At 34.2% G+C, this 18,996-nt stretch overlaps 1 protein-coding gene across 1 annotated transcript in view; it reads right to left on the bottom strand.

Annotated features, from left to right (window-relative positions):
• LOC135844089 (zinc finger SWIM domain-containing protein 5-like) overlaps positions 1 to 18,996 on the bottom strand; it is a 124,603-nt gene that overhangs the window by 11,997 nt on the left and 93,610 nt on the right. Inside the window, exons 4-7 of the mRNA XM_065362197.1 lie at positions 4,619 to 4,762; positions 4,349 to 4,497; positions 567 to 717; positions 310 to 464 (exon numbers count right to left, since the gene is read on the bottom strand). Coding sequence (XP_065218269.1) covers positions 310 to 464; positions 567 to 717; positions 4,349 to 4,497; positions 4,619 to 4,762 — 599 coding nt within the window. The remainder of the gene's footprint in view (positions 1 to 309; positions 465 to 566; positions 718 to 4,348; positions 4,498 to 4,618; positions 4,763 to 18,996) is intronic.

Below are 18,996 nucleotides of genomic sequence, written 5' to 3' on the forward strand. Positions count from 1 at the left end.
ATACAAGAAAATTATCGTAAAAACCTCTTCATCTATCGACAATTCGACATTAATAGACGTTATTTCTTAATCACTCGAAGCGAACAAACCACCTTAGCAGTAATGCTGGCCGCATAAACCATGAATGTTTAATAAACCAGCACAACTACTTACACGAATAATTATTTATAAAGCTCGGCAGAGTGTATTAAACTGTCGAAAAAACAAATCAATATCGCGCGAAGCCGAATTTTACAAAATGAAAAATTCATAGTGGAAAAAAGGAAAATGCTAGGGTAATATTTAGATACAAATATATCGGATAATTACATTATCTATTCTAGGCGGCGGAGGTGGTTGTCTGAAATCTGGATCTTCTTGCGGACATACGTCGATACGACTCCATTTTTCTAACAACATTTTCCAGTGCTGTTTCTCTTGAGGATTGCAATCCGGATTCAACACTATGCAAACCCATAGAGCACCTGAACAAATACCAAGAGTGATTAGTAACGTTGTTTGTGATCTGGTTGTTGTAATTTGTGATCAGTTTAACGATATGTTATGTTACGACTATAATGACATACCTAGTTGGTCCCAGAGTTGTCTGCATTTATCAGTCATCGGTGCACCTTGCGATTTCCATAATGTAAGTTTCGGATCGGATAGGAACTGTTCAGTAATAAGCGTAAGCATTCTGGCTCCGTTCGAGTCTCTCGCTCTCAACATTTCTCTGACCTGTGAAATGAATCGAAAAATTAATTAATTAATTATTTAGGTAATACGAAATTTCATGAAAAATTAAACTGGAGGCAATAGTCTTCGTCTTCATATGGCCAATAACCGAGTAAAAATGTTATTAATTTTGTTTCGATAATTTTTGAAGCCACAGAAGTTGAATAAGAAAGAGGCTATGATAATGCAATTTTTTTTGTACCTTTCAATAACTTGAACGACAAGGAAAATTTCATTAAAGTGATAGAAGAGAAAGGGAAAGGCTCCAAAAACTCCCCTTATAATTATTTTCAAAAAATTAAAATACATCATTGCCTCAAAATAAATAAACAACCTCAAATATGGAATAAAACCAAGTTCAAATTCGTACTCAGAATTAGAATACTTCAAAAAAAAAATTTAAAAAAATCGAAGAAACTGACAAAATCAAATAAATTTTAATGATCATTTTTCGGTTTTCAGTATCCACATGACTTCAACGACATACAAGGTGTCACAAAATACCCACAAAGCAACTTGAATAGAAAATTGAGTCAAGGTAAGCTTGTTTGCCTCCCCTATAGACTGCAGGAGTAAAAACACACTCGTTAAAAACAATTAATTTTCAGCTTTTTTGATGAAGCTCTATTCTTACATTATCTTGACAACCTTGACAAATGGGAAACTTGAAGTTTGGATCACTGTAAATACCTACGTAGCATTTAATGATAATTTTTAGAGATGAAGTACATCATGATACATGATAAGCCAACAGATTAGGAACAACTTCACAAAATACGTTGCAAAAAAAGTTCAATAAAGTGTTGATTCTGTCTTTTTAATTTTTAGCTATAATATTTGGACAATTTTTTTTAAAAATTTAACCAAGTTTTTTCCAATGGAACAAACTTAATTTTTTTTTACTTTGATTTAGAAAATCAACAGATTTTTTTTTTAATTTTAACACACCTTTTTCAAAAATTCAATTGGAAAAATAAAGTTCACTGATATTTTTTTTTTAAATTATTTTTGTTGGAAGATCAAATTATTCAGGATGAGTAATAAATTTTCCAAATCAAAAATGCAGGATTTTTGAGGACTTCGGGAGAACATTTTCAAAACTGAGAGTATTTTTCGGAATGTTTTTTTTTTCGATTTTTGGGCCCCTTCCTCCTCTCTGCTTATTTCTCAGGTCAATCTTCAAATCAGATTTACCTAAAACATTAAACCATGTTTTTTCACAAATATCTAAGCATTAAATCTCAACTAATCCACTCACAACAATTAATTGAGAAAAAATATAAATTTTAGACAAATTTTCAGTGAAAAATGGAATGATTTTTTTCGTTTTTTAGTATTTTAATACCATCTCCAATTTTACCACCCTTTTTTGGAAGAATTCTTGAATTTTGAGAGTATTTTTCAGATTCTTACCACCTCTCCCCCCCCCTCCTTTGCTTCATATTTCTGGTTCCTCAAGATTAGAACGAAACCTTCCCACAATCAAAGTTCCTTGAACTGAGTTTTTTCCACAGCTAATCTCAACATAAAATCTAAATTTTTTCACTCGGAACAATAAATCGAGAAAAATGAATTCTAAACCAATTTTCGATGAAAATTGAATCATTTTTTTTAGTTTTTAGAATTTCAGCATCACTTTTTCCTATTTTCATTTTACCACCCTTCTCTACATTCAAGAATAAATGTAGAGAGAATTTTCAGATATTTAGCACCCTCCTCCCCACTTGACTTTATATTTCTCAATTTATAGTTTCTCAAGATTAGAACTAGGTATGACCTCTTTTAAATTAGATTTCGTTCATTAAACTGAATTTCAAGCAAAATTTGCCAAAATGTGGGATTTTTAGAACTTATTAGAACTTTGACATTTTCCATGGGTTTTATTTACAAAAAAAAAAAAAAAAAAACTGGAAATATTTATTTATGTATCATGGATTTTTCAAAATCAACATTGGCAATAATTTTGAAAAAGCAGAAGACCAAAATTGTAATTAAATGGACTCAATTAACCTCTTTTTTTTGGTATTCATTTAATATGTCTTTAACCTATTACAAAAATTTTATACCAGCAACTCTTATAAAAAGTAAATTTTAAAAAAATAGGTTGTTTTGAATAGTTTTTAAATTTTTTGGTTCATTTTTAAAATCATATTTTTACTTAAAATTACTGAAAATGAATAAAAACACAAAATGTAAAAAAAGTAGAAAAATGCATTCACTGATTCTCAATACATAAATACATACCTGTTTAAAATCGAAAAATCTAAACGAAAAGAAATTTGTTGAAAAAGTTTTGGTCAAAAGTGTTTTTTTAATTCACGAAAAAATTTCATTTTAGTCCTTTTTTTCCAAAATCAAACACATTTTTGAAAAATAGAAACCTTGAACATTTCAAAAATTATGCAAATCATGTTGTTGGCTGTAGTACCATATTTTCAGAAAATGTCCACTCCAAAATATGTTTTTACTGCTTTTTAAGATAATCTGAGATGCACTGCTTTGTTTTTTGAGCCTCCAGTGCTCAATATTCCAAAAAACATCCAACTTTTATCGTAGCCCTGTTTCTTTTTCACCACCAAATGTTTAAATAAAAAACCAAGTAATCAATTTTTTTCTGTTCCAAAAACACTTTAGGTAAATTTTTTTGGAATCTTCAATTTTTAAAAAAAAAGCTTCGAGTATTTTCCCCTACTTTTCTATCAACTCGAGAGCAACCATTTTAGCAATCCAAACATGAATTTAATAGACAATTAGGCTCCAAAATTTGAACACAATCATTTTCTGAATTTATTACACAGAACACCATCCAAAATAATATTGTAACACGAACTGAGCTGTATTCGTTCACCAGACTAATTTGTACTTTCTTTTGAAAAAAATCACGCGTCATTTTAAAAATAAATAACTCAATTTTAGTTCCATCAAAACATATATGCGTGTAATTTAAAACCGCTCGGTAAGGTAATTTTTCTGGTATAGGCACTATATAGCTAGGTAGGTACTCGTATATGTGTAGTCCTACAACGTAGAGGAACCTTTAGTTTAGTCTATTACAATATTCGAAACAACGAAGCGAAGCGCAAAAGTGCTTAAAAACTCAATTACCATACATATATATGGGTTTAGCTTCTTGCAGGTAATCTGTCAAGTTTACTCAACTTAGACCGCTTTTAGTGTTACATTTAAATGTAAAAATAATTCATGGGATTAAGAATATACGGTCTGATGTTTTTTGTAATTAGGTTAACTATCGCTTAAAAGCTCTTTATTAGATTACCGCATAACGGCGAAATTACTTTTACCATTAAACGTTCCTGTTCCAGCAGCATTTAAACGAACACTAAGTATCGTCTTAAAAGATACGCATGGTACGAATACAAAATCAATGTTTAGGTTTGAAAAAAGTGAATTCGTGTTTTGAAAAAATATAAAATATCAAAGATACCTTAATTCGTTACTCTTTGGTTGAGAATATAATAATTACTAGCCATATTAAGACGAAGAACGAAGAATGGAATGGGGGGGGGGGGTAAAAAAAGCTTCAAATAGATCCGACCTTGCGAATATGTAATAAAGGTCGAAACATTCGGGCGTAGGTATAAATTTTGGTCGGTTTAGAGCTGAATTACTGTACCTTAGCGAACAAAGAGTTGAGTTGTTTGTTGGCATTGTAATAACTGTTTTGCGAAAGAAACACCTTCACTTGCTCGCACACCTGTTCTTCATCCAGATGCCACGTATGATCGTCATCTGCGCTGGCTCCAGCCGTAGGATCCGGAGCGCCTGGAATAAATACCGAAAATGAATTTAGAATTTTGCACCTTTCTAGATTCTATAGTTATAAAGGCAAAGGTGGTGTAACTTGATCTGAAATGATCAAAAATCAAGATTCGATTCATCTTACCAGGTATTTGATTAATTTCGGAACGCTGTTGAAGAATTTCATCGGCTAATTGTTGAGCAGTGGGTAACACTTCGGTGTGGTGTTTTGAGATCAAGTATTGAACAAACTTTTGCAACTGTTGTCGATCCATTTGCAATAGTGTTTCTGTAACATAAGAATGAGCAAAAACGTGAATAAAAACAAGAAAAAAAGCAACACTGCAATAATACGATCGTATAATCATCATCAATTATTATTATCATTATCATTATCGCCAGTTATTCAATTCATTAAGCTAACCTTCTTCTCAGGGTTTTTACTTTTTGAGAAGAATTATTCAGTCTCATTTTGTTCGAGTTTTTCAAACTAATTTTTCCAAGTTTTTATAAATCTTTTCGATAAACATATTTTTTTAAGAATATGAGGGATTGTGAGGAGGAAAGAAGAATAAAATTCTGAACAATTGAATCCTTCTTTCGAAAATAAAAAATACGAAAGTATCAACGAAACGAGAACATTTCCTCATTTCATCGAGTATTTTTTATAATTCAACATTTTCAAAAAATTTCTCCCCCCTTCCCCAACTGACACCTCTCCTTCTACATCTATTATTTTCACATCAGAAAATTTACTCGATCGAATAGACCTACTACTCGTATATATACGCGATAGAACAATATTCATTCTTTTTCTTCGCCATTTAATTAGAACCGCCTCTTGAAAGCAACACAAACCATCGTTCTTTTAATAACTCAACGACACTCGACTCACCCCTTCAGTGTTAACGAACAAACCACAACAACTCCCGACCAAAAACATCCACACAATCGTTGGCAATTATAGAAAATTAACCGAAATGCCAAACTGTTAAATTACGCGAGTTCGCTTTGATTCGCCGCCGCAAAAATACACCAGAGTAAAAATCTACGCAAATACTACACCAACTTTCTCAACCGTAACTTTTCGCTCCCTCTTTGCTCCTCCTGAAAGCGAGCTATAAGTTTTTAACGTAAACAAAACCGAGAAAAGTTGTAATTTTCTTCTGCTTTTAATTGAATATCTTTTGAAACAATGTCCTCCTCTCTTTCTTTTACTCTTTTTCTTTTGCGAGATAAGTTCTTTACTGCAATTACGAATTTTTTTAGCCCGGAAATTTGCTTTTTGAGAAACGAAATTTTGAATCGAAGTATTTATTTTTTTGTGGGCTCGATTTTTTCTGGAGAGGAGGGAAAAGAAGTGGTTTGGAAATTGAACCAACACAGAATCTAATACCATAATTGATTTTAATACATATTTTATTTTCCCAAAATTTCCCTCGACTTTTTAATCCCATTCGTGAAGCCTTTATGATTTCAATTTTTATTTTCAAGATTACATTTTCATTGAGGATCTTTTATGCCTGCCCACAATTTTCAAAATTTTGAATTTCTTGACCTCCTTTCCTTACAATAAAAATTTATTTTCAATTTCGAAAAAAAAAATCAGTCCTGTTACTTCATGATTATGACCTTTTCCACTTTCACTAAGTAACAGAATTTTTTTCCTTGATGCTGACTTTATTGAAATACTAGAAATTAAAAAATCGGTTATTTCAAGTCAGATCAGCCAAGTATGGGTCATTCCAAATCAAATCATCCAGATGAGATTTTGGGTCAAATTCTTTCGATTCAGACCGAGATTTTTTTGAGGGATCCTCGTATTGGGAAAAAATAAAAATTGTCATCACTGGCTCGGCCACCCCCCCCTCTTGGGGCAAATAGAGAAAATCGGTTTGCAAAGTTTCAAAGGTAATAATTAGGAATACCTCCTTTCAAAAATACGTGCCAAAAATTTCAATTCACTTTAAATTTTTTTGAAAAATCTGGAGACCAACCAACTTTGAACTTTTCGTGATAGGATTTTCAAAACCAGAAGGGGCGGAGCCCCAAAATTTTGGTCAAAATGCAAAAAAAAAATGTCAAACGTATGATGTGAAATATTATTTCATGCGTTTTTGTAACCGCTAAAATACAAATATCAATTCATTTTTTCGACCTAACCCTACCAATGCCCCCAACGAGAATGACTCTCCAGTAGTACCTAGTTTATGGGTCACTTGAGCGCACTAAGGGCAAAGTCGTTCCTTTGGTTCGAGCAAACGATTCTTTTTGGTCAAAGTGAATCACTTAGTGAACGACTTTGAAGTGAATCATTTCGCGAACGACTTTGCGAGTGTGTGCTCAAGTAACTCTTTTTTTGGAAGTGAATCATTTCGCGAACGACTTTGCGAGTGTATGTGCTCAAGTGACTCGTCGTTCGCGAAATGATTCACTTCAAAGTCGTTCACTAAGTGATTCACTTTGACCAAAAAGAATCATTTGCTCGAACCAAAGGAACGACTTTGCCCTTAGTGCGCTCAAGTGACCCATATTACTACTCCCTCCCTTTCCTGAAAAATGAAAAAATTTGCCAAACACATTATTGTGTTGGACTTTCGGGGCACTGAATACGAATATCAAGTCTTTTTGTTATTTTACCCTTCAAACGCCATCATTGACCCCCCCCTCCTCCCTCCAAAAACCTGAAAATGAAAAAAAATCACGTGATACAAATATGTACATCATTTTGTTAGGTTTTCTTTGGGGGGGGGGCGCTGAATACCAGGGTGTCCAACAAAAATCCCATTTTTCACATTTTCACCGCATAAAAATCACCCCCCCTCCCCCACACTTGAAACTGCAAAGGCATTTTTTGTAATTTGTAGGCAAGTAGGTATTTCAATTTTTTAATTTCTCTAATTTTTTGAACAAATTTTCAACTTTTTCATTTTATGGGCTTTTTAAAAAAATCCAAGTGTGTTTCCAGAAAAATTTATGACTTTTTAATGGCTTTCATAATCGTTAGACACCCTAATTACGAATACCAACTCATTTTTTTTTTTGGCCCCTCCAACGCCTCATTGACCCTTCAAATTTGCTGAAAACTACAACTTCTGAAAAAAAAAGTCTTGTCTGTCTCAAGGAGAAGGGCCAATGATGGCGATTTTTCTTCATTTTCAACATGAGAAACTCACAAAATAAAGTGGGCATCCAATACATTATCATTATTTTCACCAATTATATTTTTTTGAAAAATGTAAGAACCTACATCATTATAAAATAAGGTTTTTTCCACTTTGTTAAAATAATTTTTTTTACGAGAAAGATTCTAAGCTTGAAAACATGATACTTATTTGCTTTGAAAAATTACTTTTCAGATAAAAAAAACTGATTATCGAAAACATTTATTTCTTCGATAAAAAAATAATTGGGACTCAAACTAGTTAGATGAACTCACAGTATATTTTTGGAAACGAAGTTCATTTTAAAAAAATCTCCATCAAAAAAAAAGTCCAGATACGCTCGAACAATGACGACATCTTTCGACAAACCTCGATAAGTATACTCGTAGATATCAAACTCGAACATTATTTTCAGCGATTACCGAAACGTGATCATTCATTATACTAGGTAAGCCTAATCATTTGTTTCATTTGAAAAGCCAAGTCAAATTCCAGATTTTACACGTTATTACTGAAAGACATGGTACAAAGATAAGGTTCTCTCAAAGCAACTACCATATCATTTTACACTAATTTCGGTGAAAGTTAACCAACGTTACAGCAAAAGAATGTATATCATCGGAACGAAGGAGTAAACAAAAAAAAAAAACTCCATTAAATCGTAAAATCGAAAGCAATATTTCAGTTTTTTTTTTTTTTCGTCAATTCATCAAAATTAATTACTCCAGTTTTTTTTTTAATACAGTACGATACATTTTTCAACGCTAATTACTCGGCTTGATTACTCAACTTGGGCCATCTCCATCTCGAGAGAAGATGGTAAAAAGGTAAGGGCTAAGAGGGGGAGTAGAGGGAGAGACTAAAAACAACGATCGAATGCTGTGGTGGTTGAGAGGTGAGACCTAGGCTAGGCGGCGCTTCGGCTTCACCTAGGCTTTGGTGTTATGTAAACAATACCTAATTGTTTGGATAGAGAGAAACAATTGGATGCATTTACGAGTACACACCACGTAAAACACACATACTTTATACGAGTTTACAGGAGAGGGAAAAAGGAACCGAAGGATAGAAGAATAAAGAGAGAAAAAAAAGCTCGCAATACAGAGCGCGGGGTCAAGACAATATCACGACTACGACATGTACACGTACAGTACGTAAGTATAAAATGCAGTGCACTTGGAAACGAGGTGGAAAAAAAGGGGCGAACGGTACACACGTGACGACGCGAGGGGGTCAGAGGTGTACGCGGTACAACGAAGCGAGGTTATCGGTACACGCAGGGCAACCTAGGGAGGACTACGAAGTGTACGAAACGATTCATTGATAAGAAACAGATAAAACAGAAAGTACATGACGTCATAACCCCGCCTCCTAGACATAACAAATACCGCGCCTCGTCTTCCGCCTTGCGACCTCGCGATCAGCTGTGTCGAGTATGCAATGTTGCCAACGACGACGCCGTCGCCGTCTTCGTCCGAGCTACCGGAGGCGACGACCGAAGAGTAAAAATGTGTATAGGCAGCCGCCAGTACCACCGAAGGCGCAAATACGAGTACACCACACGCGCGTTCCGATGAAAAAAAATTTTTTGCCCTTTTTTTCGGCTTCATTTTACGCCTGAACCACCTCCGATGCCCCCAGTCAGCCGAAGGGAGCCATCGAGGGCGAATTGTATCTGTATACACGAGTAGTACAGCGAAGAAGGCGAAATTACCAACGTAATGAGATCTCCGGATACCATTTCGCATACATGTCGACAAAATTACTACCGTAACCTAGTTTTTTATTATCCTATTTGGCCTCTCTTATCGAAACTATATTCTCGTGTAGTTCGCTACTACCATAGTAGTGCCACCGTGTGAGTACGCATACATATCCATACTCTTCCAGGCTATATTATCTAACAAGGCGATACCTTTTTCGTTAGTAGCGAAGCTTTTGCAATTTCGCATATTATACTCGTCGTCTCTCTCGTGGCATTATCATTATATGTACTACATCTAGTCGTCAAAGCTGCACACTGCAGAAGATAAATTCACCAAAACGATAAAATATTTACCAATCGACCGACTTATACTTGTAGTATATTGCAACCCTTAGGCACTTCCAGCATTATAGCCACCCCTGCTCCATCACACCCCACAGCATCTTTCCAAATTAATGGAAATTATCGCAAGAATCTGCCAAAATGTTGCCTCCTACCAACCCAAGTCTTCTAATCGAAACCACCAACATACTCGTACATATATCCGCAATGCAATTTTGTAATAAGTATATTAAAGGTTCATTATGTAGAGTGGTTGTAGAAAAGTTCTTTTCAGAGAGGACTTTTTTCAATTTCGCCAATCGAAACAACTTATTCGAAGCACTCGACTTTCAAAAAGATTGCGCCACTATTTCGCCAACTGCGGTATATTTATTGAATGTGCTATAGCGATGAAGGCAAATATTTAACCACAGCCTTGTCGAACTGACTGAACGAAAAACCACGATAATAATAAATGGAAAGAATAAAAATATTAGATAAAATGGGAACCCCTGTGAAACTGAAATTTTCAGTAGCTTAGTGTTTGTATTTTTTCAACGAAGCAACGTAAAAAAAATGCTTTGACAAATTTAGCAAAAAGTGGAACTTTTTGACAATATTGGTCAAAAAGTGATACTTTATCACATTATGTCAAAAAACAGACATTTCGTAACTTTTTGGAAAAAGAACGAAGTACTTGGGCAATTTTTGGCAAAAAAAAAATATGAGAAAAAGGGGGACACGTTTCAACACTTTTTGGAAAAAAACGAGATTATGACAATTTTGGCAATTGTTTGGTTATTTCTGGCAAAAAAGTGAGACTTTATAGCAATTTTTGAAAACAAAGAAGAATTTTTGGAATTTTACTTATATTGAAAAAAACGACAGTTTTTTAAAATTTTCATAGTGAAAAAGAAGAATTGGACAATTTTAATTTTTGACAAATATTGAGGTTTTTTGCTATTTTTGACAGGAAAAAAATTGAAAATTTTAGCAATTGGCAGCTTTCCAGCAATTTTTTGTAAAAAAAAAAACAAACTTTTTAGTAACTTTTAGCAAAAAAGTGAGTTTTTTTTGAAAACTTTTCATAAAAGGTGGAAAATTTTGGAATTTTAGGTAAAAAAACGAAACTTATTAGCAATTTTAATAAAAAGAGAGAAATTCTGACAATTTTGGCAGAAAGCAGAAATTTTTGGCAATTATTTCCAAAAAAAAGATACTTAATTTTTCCCAAATTTTAGTTTAAAAAAAGGAAAAATTTTGTGGCAAATTATTCTGAGGTAAAACATTAAGACTTCACAAATTTTTGTGAAAAAGTGAGACTTCTTGAATTTTGAGGAATAAAGCAACAATTTAAGCGATTTTTGGGAAAAAATGGGAATGGGACTTCTTGTTATAATTTTAGCAAAATGCATCTTTTGAGCAATTTTTGGTGAAAAAACAAAACTCAAAAAATTTACAGTAAAAGTGAAAATGAAATTTTCTGGAAAGTTTTGGTAAACAGTGAAAATTTGTGGCAATTTTTGAAAAAAAAACTTGGACCCTTCAACAATTTTAGTAGAAAGCAAGAATTTTTGTCAATTATCCCCCAAAAGCTAGACTTTGACAATTTTAGAAAAATGCAGCACTTTTTGGCAAATATCACCAAAAGAGTAATAGAAATAGTTTTTTAATTTCTAGCAAAAAGCGAGACTTTTGGGCAATTTTTTGGGAGAAAATCGAGACATTCTGGAATTTTTTGCAAATGAGCGACAATTTTTAGAAATTTTTGGCGAAAAACGAGGTTTTTTGATAATTTTATCAAGAAACGTGATTTTTTGGCAATAATTCAAAAATATGATCCCTTTTCTGTAATTTTTGTCGAGCAACTTTTTCGGAATTAAACAAGGTTTTTTTTGGCAATTTTTGTCAACAAAGCTAGACTTTTGAGAAATTTTCAGAAAAAATGAACCTTTTTAAAATTCTTAGAAATAAAAGACAGTTTTAAGCATTTTATTAAATTTTCTTTTTTTTTCAACAAGACTTTTTCCTTATTTTGACCAATTATGAGATTTCAATTTCTTAATATTAATAACATCCCCCCCCCCTTTTATTCATAAATTAGAACCAAAAATTGAAAAAATATAATTTCAATTTTTTTTTAAAAAGTAACTTTGGTAACTAACCAAATTTTGAAAAATAGACCAAAAATTAATTTTAGTAACTAAACTTGGTGACTTGAAAAGTAACCGAGTACGACCCCTGAATCAAATCTACGTTTTTTTGGTCACAAAGATTTCATCAAGCTATGTAGGATATTCTCTAATAAATTTGTATCGTTGAGATCACTCACAACCATTTTCATTATTAAAATTTGGATGAGAGTACCGTAGAAGCACATGCCTCTTGGCTCTTATGATCTCCAAAAACAGATCACTCGATCACATTGAATCATTGGTATGGTCGATTGTCAGAATAAATGAATTGAACAGATTGAAATTTTCAAATGAATTTTTGCCCATCTCAAATCATTCTATCGAAGAGTTGAAAGCATAAATAGTTGGATTTTAACTTCGCCAGTATTATTCCATGAAAAAGTGGTACCTATAACTTAATCTGTGTATTCAAAACCTGAATTTTTCTAGTAAGCATTGAAAACACGCCAAAATTTTCACAATCGATCTGTTCTTTCTCAAACAATACTAAATAAATTTCCAATATACTCGAAAATTGCGTTAATTTATCTTATGCCATTCACATATCTCCAAATAAATTACCCTGTACTGAAAATATCGACTAGTTACGTAATTAAGCTGCCGGGGAATATACGTTTGTACTTCGTAGTACGAAATAATCACGATCCTACACTCAAACTTGATATTTCTCTTCAATCATATTCCACCTACTCAGCAACACGAGTTTTTCAAAATAAATAAATGAAAAAAAACAAAACCATATACGACAGATCGAGCGAGAGAATTGAGGCTTAAAAACAACCACAAACGTTTACACGATATTTTCTCCATAAATCTTAAAACCTCCCAATTAACGTTTACACGTTTTAAATTACCAGCCAGCACGTAATCATAACAATCAGCGTATCAAAAAATCTAACAAGCAATTTAGAGGAGAAAAAAATATAGAAAAGGAAAGAAAAAAAGAAAGAAAGAAAGATAGAAAAAAAACACGGAAATCCGACCACGACAGCGACATTCGTGACAAGAATTTTCAATGTTGAAACCATACCTATACTATACAGACTGTGGCTGTGCAGAGCACACACACAAAATTCAGGCGTTGAATCGAGCACTAATCCAGCACAAAGAATCGTTTACGTCCTTTTTATGTATACTGGAAAAACGTCCATCCTGGCGGAAAATTTCGAGTCATTCAATCAGTAAACGATGTTTTTATATTGCCACACCCGTATTTTTGGTGGAAAAAATTCGATATTTCGGTGTAAATCTGGAACGCTGGCTGAATACACCAACAGCTTTGTTGGACCAGTTTTATACGCAAAATTTATCGATCAACTTTCGAGAGAGAGACCGAGCCAGGAGTGCCTGAAGAGTATGCCCAATAATAATTCCACGTCGTGAATACTGGTCCATACGGTGTTGAGGTTAACTTCGTAAATTATTCAACGAAATCCCAGTAAAAACTTGCAGTATTTCAACCTATAATATGTAGAGATACCACACTATTCAAAAATCTGCACTTTCATCGTACAGTATATGGACGAGATAATAAAATTTTTCAAAGAATTTTCTTCCGATGAGTTGATTACTATTTTTGGGCTAAAGACATACACTCATTGCTAAATAAAGATCTATCTATCTATCTATACAGAAAATACTGCTGATAATATCTCTACGTGGAAGGATGTTTGGCTGGTGAATAACACCCTACACAAAACTAGTTATTCGAGAGTTTTCCCATTTTATCGATATATGGTACGTGTTGAGTATTTCACGTTGTCTTGATTTTGCAAAACATTACTTCGAAGCGATAATTCAACATTGAGCAAACTTTCATTACACATATTGCGCCAAAAATTACAAACATTGTTAATGTAATGTAAATTCTGTAACGGTAAATACCTATACATGAATGTCACAATGCAAAACTATGTGCTTGGATTTTGAAAACAAGAATAAAAAAACGAAACGTTGATGCAAGGTCACATTGCATTTCCTTTCCTTGAAAAAAATCCAAAAATGGTTTAATTTTCATGGAATAAAGTATCGTTGAAAACTCGCTGGAGGCTTCACAAAAGTTGAATGCGATTTTTCTCGAACATCTTGCTAAAAAAAAGTGAGATTTTTTGGCAATTTTGAGCAACAAAGCTAGAATTTTGAAATTTCTGGTGAAAAAGCGACGTTATAGGACAATTTTTGGAATAGAGGGCGACTTTTTGGAATTTTTGGCAAAAAGCGAGATTTCTTGGAGACAAAAAGAGAAGTTTTTTGCTGCTTTTAGAAGAAAATGAAACTTCGACAATAATTTTAGCAATTGGCAGGCGTTCTTAGCAATTTTTGATAAAAAGCAAAACTTTTTGGCAATTGTGCAGAAAAGTGAGAATTTTTAATAATTTTTTCAAAAAGCAGTTCTTTTAGGAAGTGATTGACAAAAAAAGATTTTAGCAGTTGGCAAAGGTTCTCAGCAATTTTTGGTAAAAAAAAGCGAAACTTTTTGTAGCAATTGTGCAGAAAAGTGGGAATTTTTGACGATTTTGGCAGAAAGCAGTACTTTTAGGAAACTATTAGCAAAAAAAGAAACTTTCTGTAAATTTTAGGTAAAAAAAGCTCGAGTTTAGGGTAGTAATTTTTGATAAAAAACTGAACAAAAATGAACTTTATTTTGGGAAAAAAGGGAGTTTTTTTAAAAATTTTAAAAAGTAAGACATTTTGGAGAATTTTGCAATGTTTGTCGAAAAAGCAATATTTTTTCTTTATTTTTGACAACTTTTAACAATTCCTGCCAAAAAAGTAAAACTCTAGAGTATTTTTTGGGAAAAAATGAAACTAACTGGAATTTTTTGCGAGAAACCACAATTTCATTGGAAAGAACCAAGACTTTGACAAGTTTAGAAAACAGCAGGCCTTTGCAAGCGTAACATTGAAAAGGCAGTGTGGCCAGTTGAAAAAGAATAAAGAAGTGTTCACTTTCACATACTCCTCACTGTTGATATTTTCACTCTTTTTTTCTAGTACAAAATTTAAAAATCGCTGGAGGCTCGACTAGAATGGCCCAAAACTAGTAGTTGTTGATGTGTGACAGTTGAATCGTGAAGAAAATTATTTAAATTGGTTCACTTAAAATTACAGATACCAAAGTTCATTTTTAGCTCTTCCAAAGCAATTTGAAATTTCTAAAAAAAAAATTTAACTTTCAAAAAATCCAAAAAATGAATTTTTGCATCTAAAATTTTGATTAAAGTTTCAAAAAATGGGGAAATTTTTCAAAAATCAAAATGTTGATGAGTGAATTTTTGAAAATTAAATTTGGGCCAAAAAAATGAGAAAATCAAAATGTTATCAAATTGACGTAGAAAGCTAAAATTTGGTACGTGTGCCTCATTTTCGATTCGCCAAATCGATTGGAAAGTGTTTCGAACCGTTTTGAGCAGTTCTGGAGCCTCCAGCAGATTTTTGAAATTTGAAATTTCCACAAAATTTAAAAAAATTAATTTGGAAAGCTGAAATCTAATTGAAAGGTTTCTTCGTGAGCAAAATAAAGGTCGAAATCTGATTGGGACTTCTTTTTTTTTTTTGATATTTTTCTTCCTTCTTCCATCTTGGAAATGGATGGTTGGATGAGCAGGGGAGAAGAAGCTAAACACACAGAACTCTTGGATTTTTAGGGTTTTAAACTTGGTTTCTAAGAACTTGAAAGTGAACAGTCTGATTTTCTGATCTCAAATACCTACAACCTTCAAAGCTACTCTGATATAATTTTCTCCCAAAACATCTATGACAAATGCGCCGAGTTTTACGTCACATTGCATTTGTCACCGCAGCATCGGACGCGAACCAATTGGTAACCCCTAGATTCGTCAATTATCGCAATTACTCTTACATAAGTGGAAACCATTTTTTCGGGAAAGCGAACCGAGCCAACGATTTATCGAGGGCGAACTGCGTGCAAAACGCGTAACAACGCTGGCCGTGTAATAAGCATCAATAATCGACGTTGCAAATAAGGCCTACGTACGTATGTACGAGTACGTCGTGCATACGATTCACACTGCTGGCGTCGATCAGCCAGGTGACAAATTCCAGAAGTGAGAGAAAAAAATTGAAGGGAATTTGGGCAACGAAATCCAATTAAGCTGGTGAATGTTCCTATATACACTTGGACAGACACACGACCACATAGACTGCAGCAAACAAGACCTAGAGAACAAAAAGGAACAACACCTCCGTACAGTCTATGGACAAGGCTCGCATACCACGCTACCTCACCTCTTGGCTTGAAAAACGAGCTGGTCACACGTCCAGGTCCACCCATATACTCGTACCCAGTCAATATAGTAGTACTTCTTCAGCAAGCACGAGGGGAATGGCTTTAAAATACACCGAAAAAGTAGTCTATGCAGGCCTAGCATAGCGTAGAGTCTGCAGGGTCACGACGACGACGACGACGTCCGACTAAAATGGTTATAATTTACCTATAGCTCGGCCAAACACCGCAAAGTCAGCTTTCTCACGAGTCGACCGGCGACCACTCGTACTCATTAAAGCTGGTTTTTTATGAATTACGCTGGGCTACGAGCTCTCTGTGGCCAAGTTTTTTCTCTAATTTCTTTCCACAGTTCGCATTAGTCTGTATTTATATAAATTTTGCTAAGCTAAAGACCTATAGAGACGCTTTTGCCACTGGAACGCCCATATTAGATCAATTAGATCCGTTACTAATAATCTCACACAGTCGTAGAAAAAAATTTCAATACCTGGAATGACGATGGCGCGATCTCGACTCGGCTACAAGTTGGGAAACCCTAATTACTAAACGTTACGCAAACTTTATTTACGTTTACGTATACTATACGAACAACGGCTTCGTATAATTGATTATTCAAGACAAATCATTTTTTTCCATAACGAACTACATTTACACTTTTTTCTCTCTCTCACTCTCGCTTACCTACGCACTCTGTTCAAAATCGAACGAAAAAAACCATATCGCTTTGACGTCATCTCGTTCGCAGCATACGCAACCCTTCGACGAAAAATCTACTCGAATCATTTGACAAAATTATACCACATCGGCTACAGGCCAAATGTTCGCCACCCAGCAAGGTGAAATTTCATAATACTGTAGTGGTCCGAAGTGGGTACCTTTACATTGCAAAGGGGCAAGTGCTGAGACTGAGAGTCTCGTAAGCCACAATAATGAATCTTATACAGCAAAGACCTCTGAGAAAAAACAGAATCGTCTGTGCTCTATGCCACCCTTCTTAATGGTCGCAAGGTTCAATAAGTGTGGAGACCAACCGAGCTGCACAATCGACCTTCTCTCTATTGTATGTATTACTGGATCGTTGCAATACTGGTATCGTTTGCTTCGCCACGTAGAAGTAATATTCCATTTCTCAAAGGTCTCTCCGAAGAAAGAAGGCTATAAAGTTGGAATTTTCTCAAACAGAACGAGAAATTGGCAAAACTCATTTTTCCCCTTATGGTAATGCGTCATATTAGAGTACAGAAGGGTGAAAAGGGTGATTTAAATATCAACTTTTCTTTTCGACAAAGAAAAAAGTTGGGAAATAAGGACAGATGAATAAGGTAAATAATTTTGGAAAGAATTTCCAAAAATTTTTCAAAAATTGAAATGTTGATGAGAAAACTTTCAAAAATAAAATTTGGGCTAAAAAAATGAGAAAATCAAAATTTCACCAAATGGACGTAGAAAACTGAAATTTGGTATGTACCCTATTTTCGATCTGCCAAATTGATTTGAGACTGTTTCGAACCGTTTTGAGCAGTTCTGGAGCCTCCAGCAGATTTTTGAAAGTTGAAATTTCCACAAAAAAAATTTTCAAATGAAGTTGGAAAGCTGAAATTCACTCAATACCCTGATTTCAACATGCCAAGTCAACTGGAGGCGTTTTTCAAACCATTTTGGGAGCCCCCGGTGACATTTTGGAAATTCTAGTTCAGTAGGTAGTTAGTTTTTCAAAAGAACGCCACAAAATTAGTCCAAAAAAATTGACTTGATTTTTTTCGCTAGGAAAATTACCCAACATCCTCCAGCTCCACCATCCCCTCGAAAACCCCCTCCATTTTCCAAATCCGTTTCATACAAAACGCTCTGTATACACAAAGTCAAACTATAGTAATTGTGCATCATCAAGGTTTCGCAACTTATACGCGGATACCCGATGTGAAAATTTTCATTGGCTGGTTGAACCGAGTAAAACGAAATTTCACGTCGACTGAAGTCTCTAAGCTGAAGTGGAGGATAAAAAAAACACCGAGCCGAATAAAAAGGCGATACCAAGGTACATTATTTCAAATAGGTAGAAGGTAACTTGAATGCGATCAGTTTGACGAGGAGGCCGTGATTAATGGGTTATACGAGGTCGTTATATCAAAATGGATTCGTTCTCGTTCAGGCTTTTTGGCTTTAGGTTCGGTTCGCTTTGTGGTTTAGGCCAGGAGTTCTATTCTTTGTGCGTTGCTGGTTTTATTTCAACGCGTATACGCGGCGACAATACGCACGGCCAGCCATTCACAGAATGTCTACCACTATAAAACCTAAATTACTCAACCAGTTTAACAACCAACTAAAAAAAAATTTTCATCTCATTTGGCTCAAAAAATATATAGATTGGGAATTTCAAAACCTGCAGCCAGCGCCGTTGAAACGTACGTACAAAAGACGATTCCACATTCTGAGATAATTTCATACTGAAGTAAAAAAAAAAAGAACAGTATCATCTCATTTTAACATTTTTCATCTTTATAGTGGCTTAGTCATCGTACAATTCTAAACCGGTTAGCCCAATCACTCATCTCAGACCACAATTATTCTACGCCAGAAATTCCCACGACTTGGTCATTTTTTCAACTTCCATCTGGCTGGCATTCTGGCGCATATTATACATACGTTACTCCTATATATACGTGAATAATGTATCTATCTACTACATGTGTACCACACAGCCACGCTAAAGCTCTAGCCTCTTTCCGTGTATGCTGGTATACGTATTTTGAAACCTATACATTATCTATGGACATCTCGTTGAAGGAAAAAAAAACCTCAAAACACGCTACGCCTATATCTTTACTTTATACACGAGTCTACTTGACGTACATAAAATTTTCATTCAAATACAAATTTTTACTTAAT

Source organism: Planococcus citri, chromosome 4 (genome assembly GCF_950023065.1).
Source record: "Planococcus citri chromosome 4, ihPlaCitr1.1, whole genome shotgun sequence".
Classification (NCBI taxonomy): domain Eukaryota; kingdom Metazoa; phylum Arthropoda; class Insecta; order Hemiptera; family Pseudococcidae; genus Planococcus; species Planococcus citri.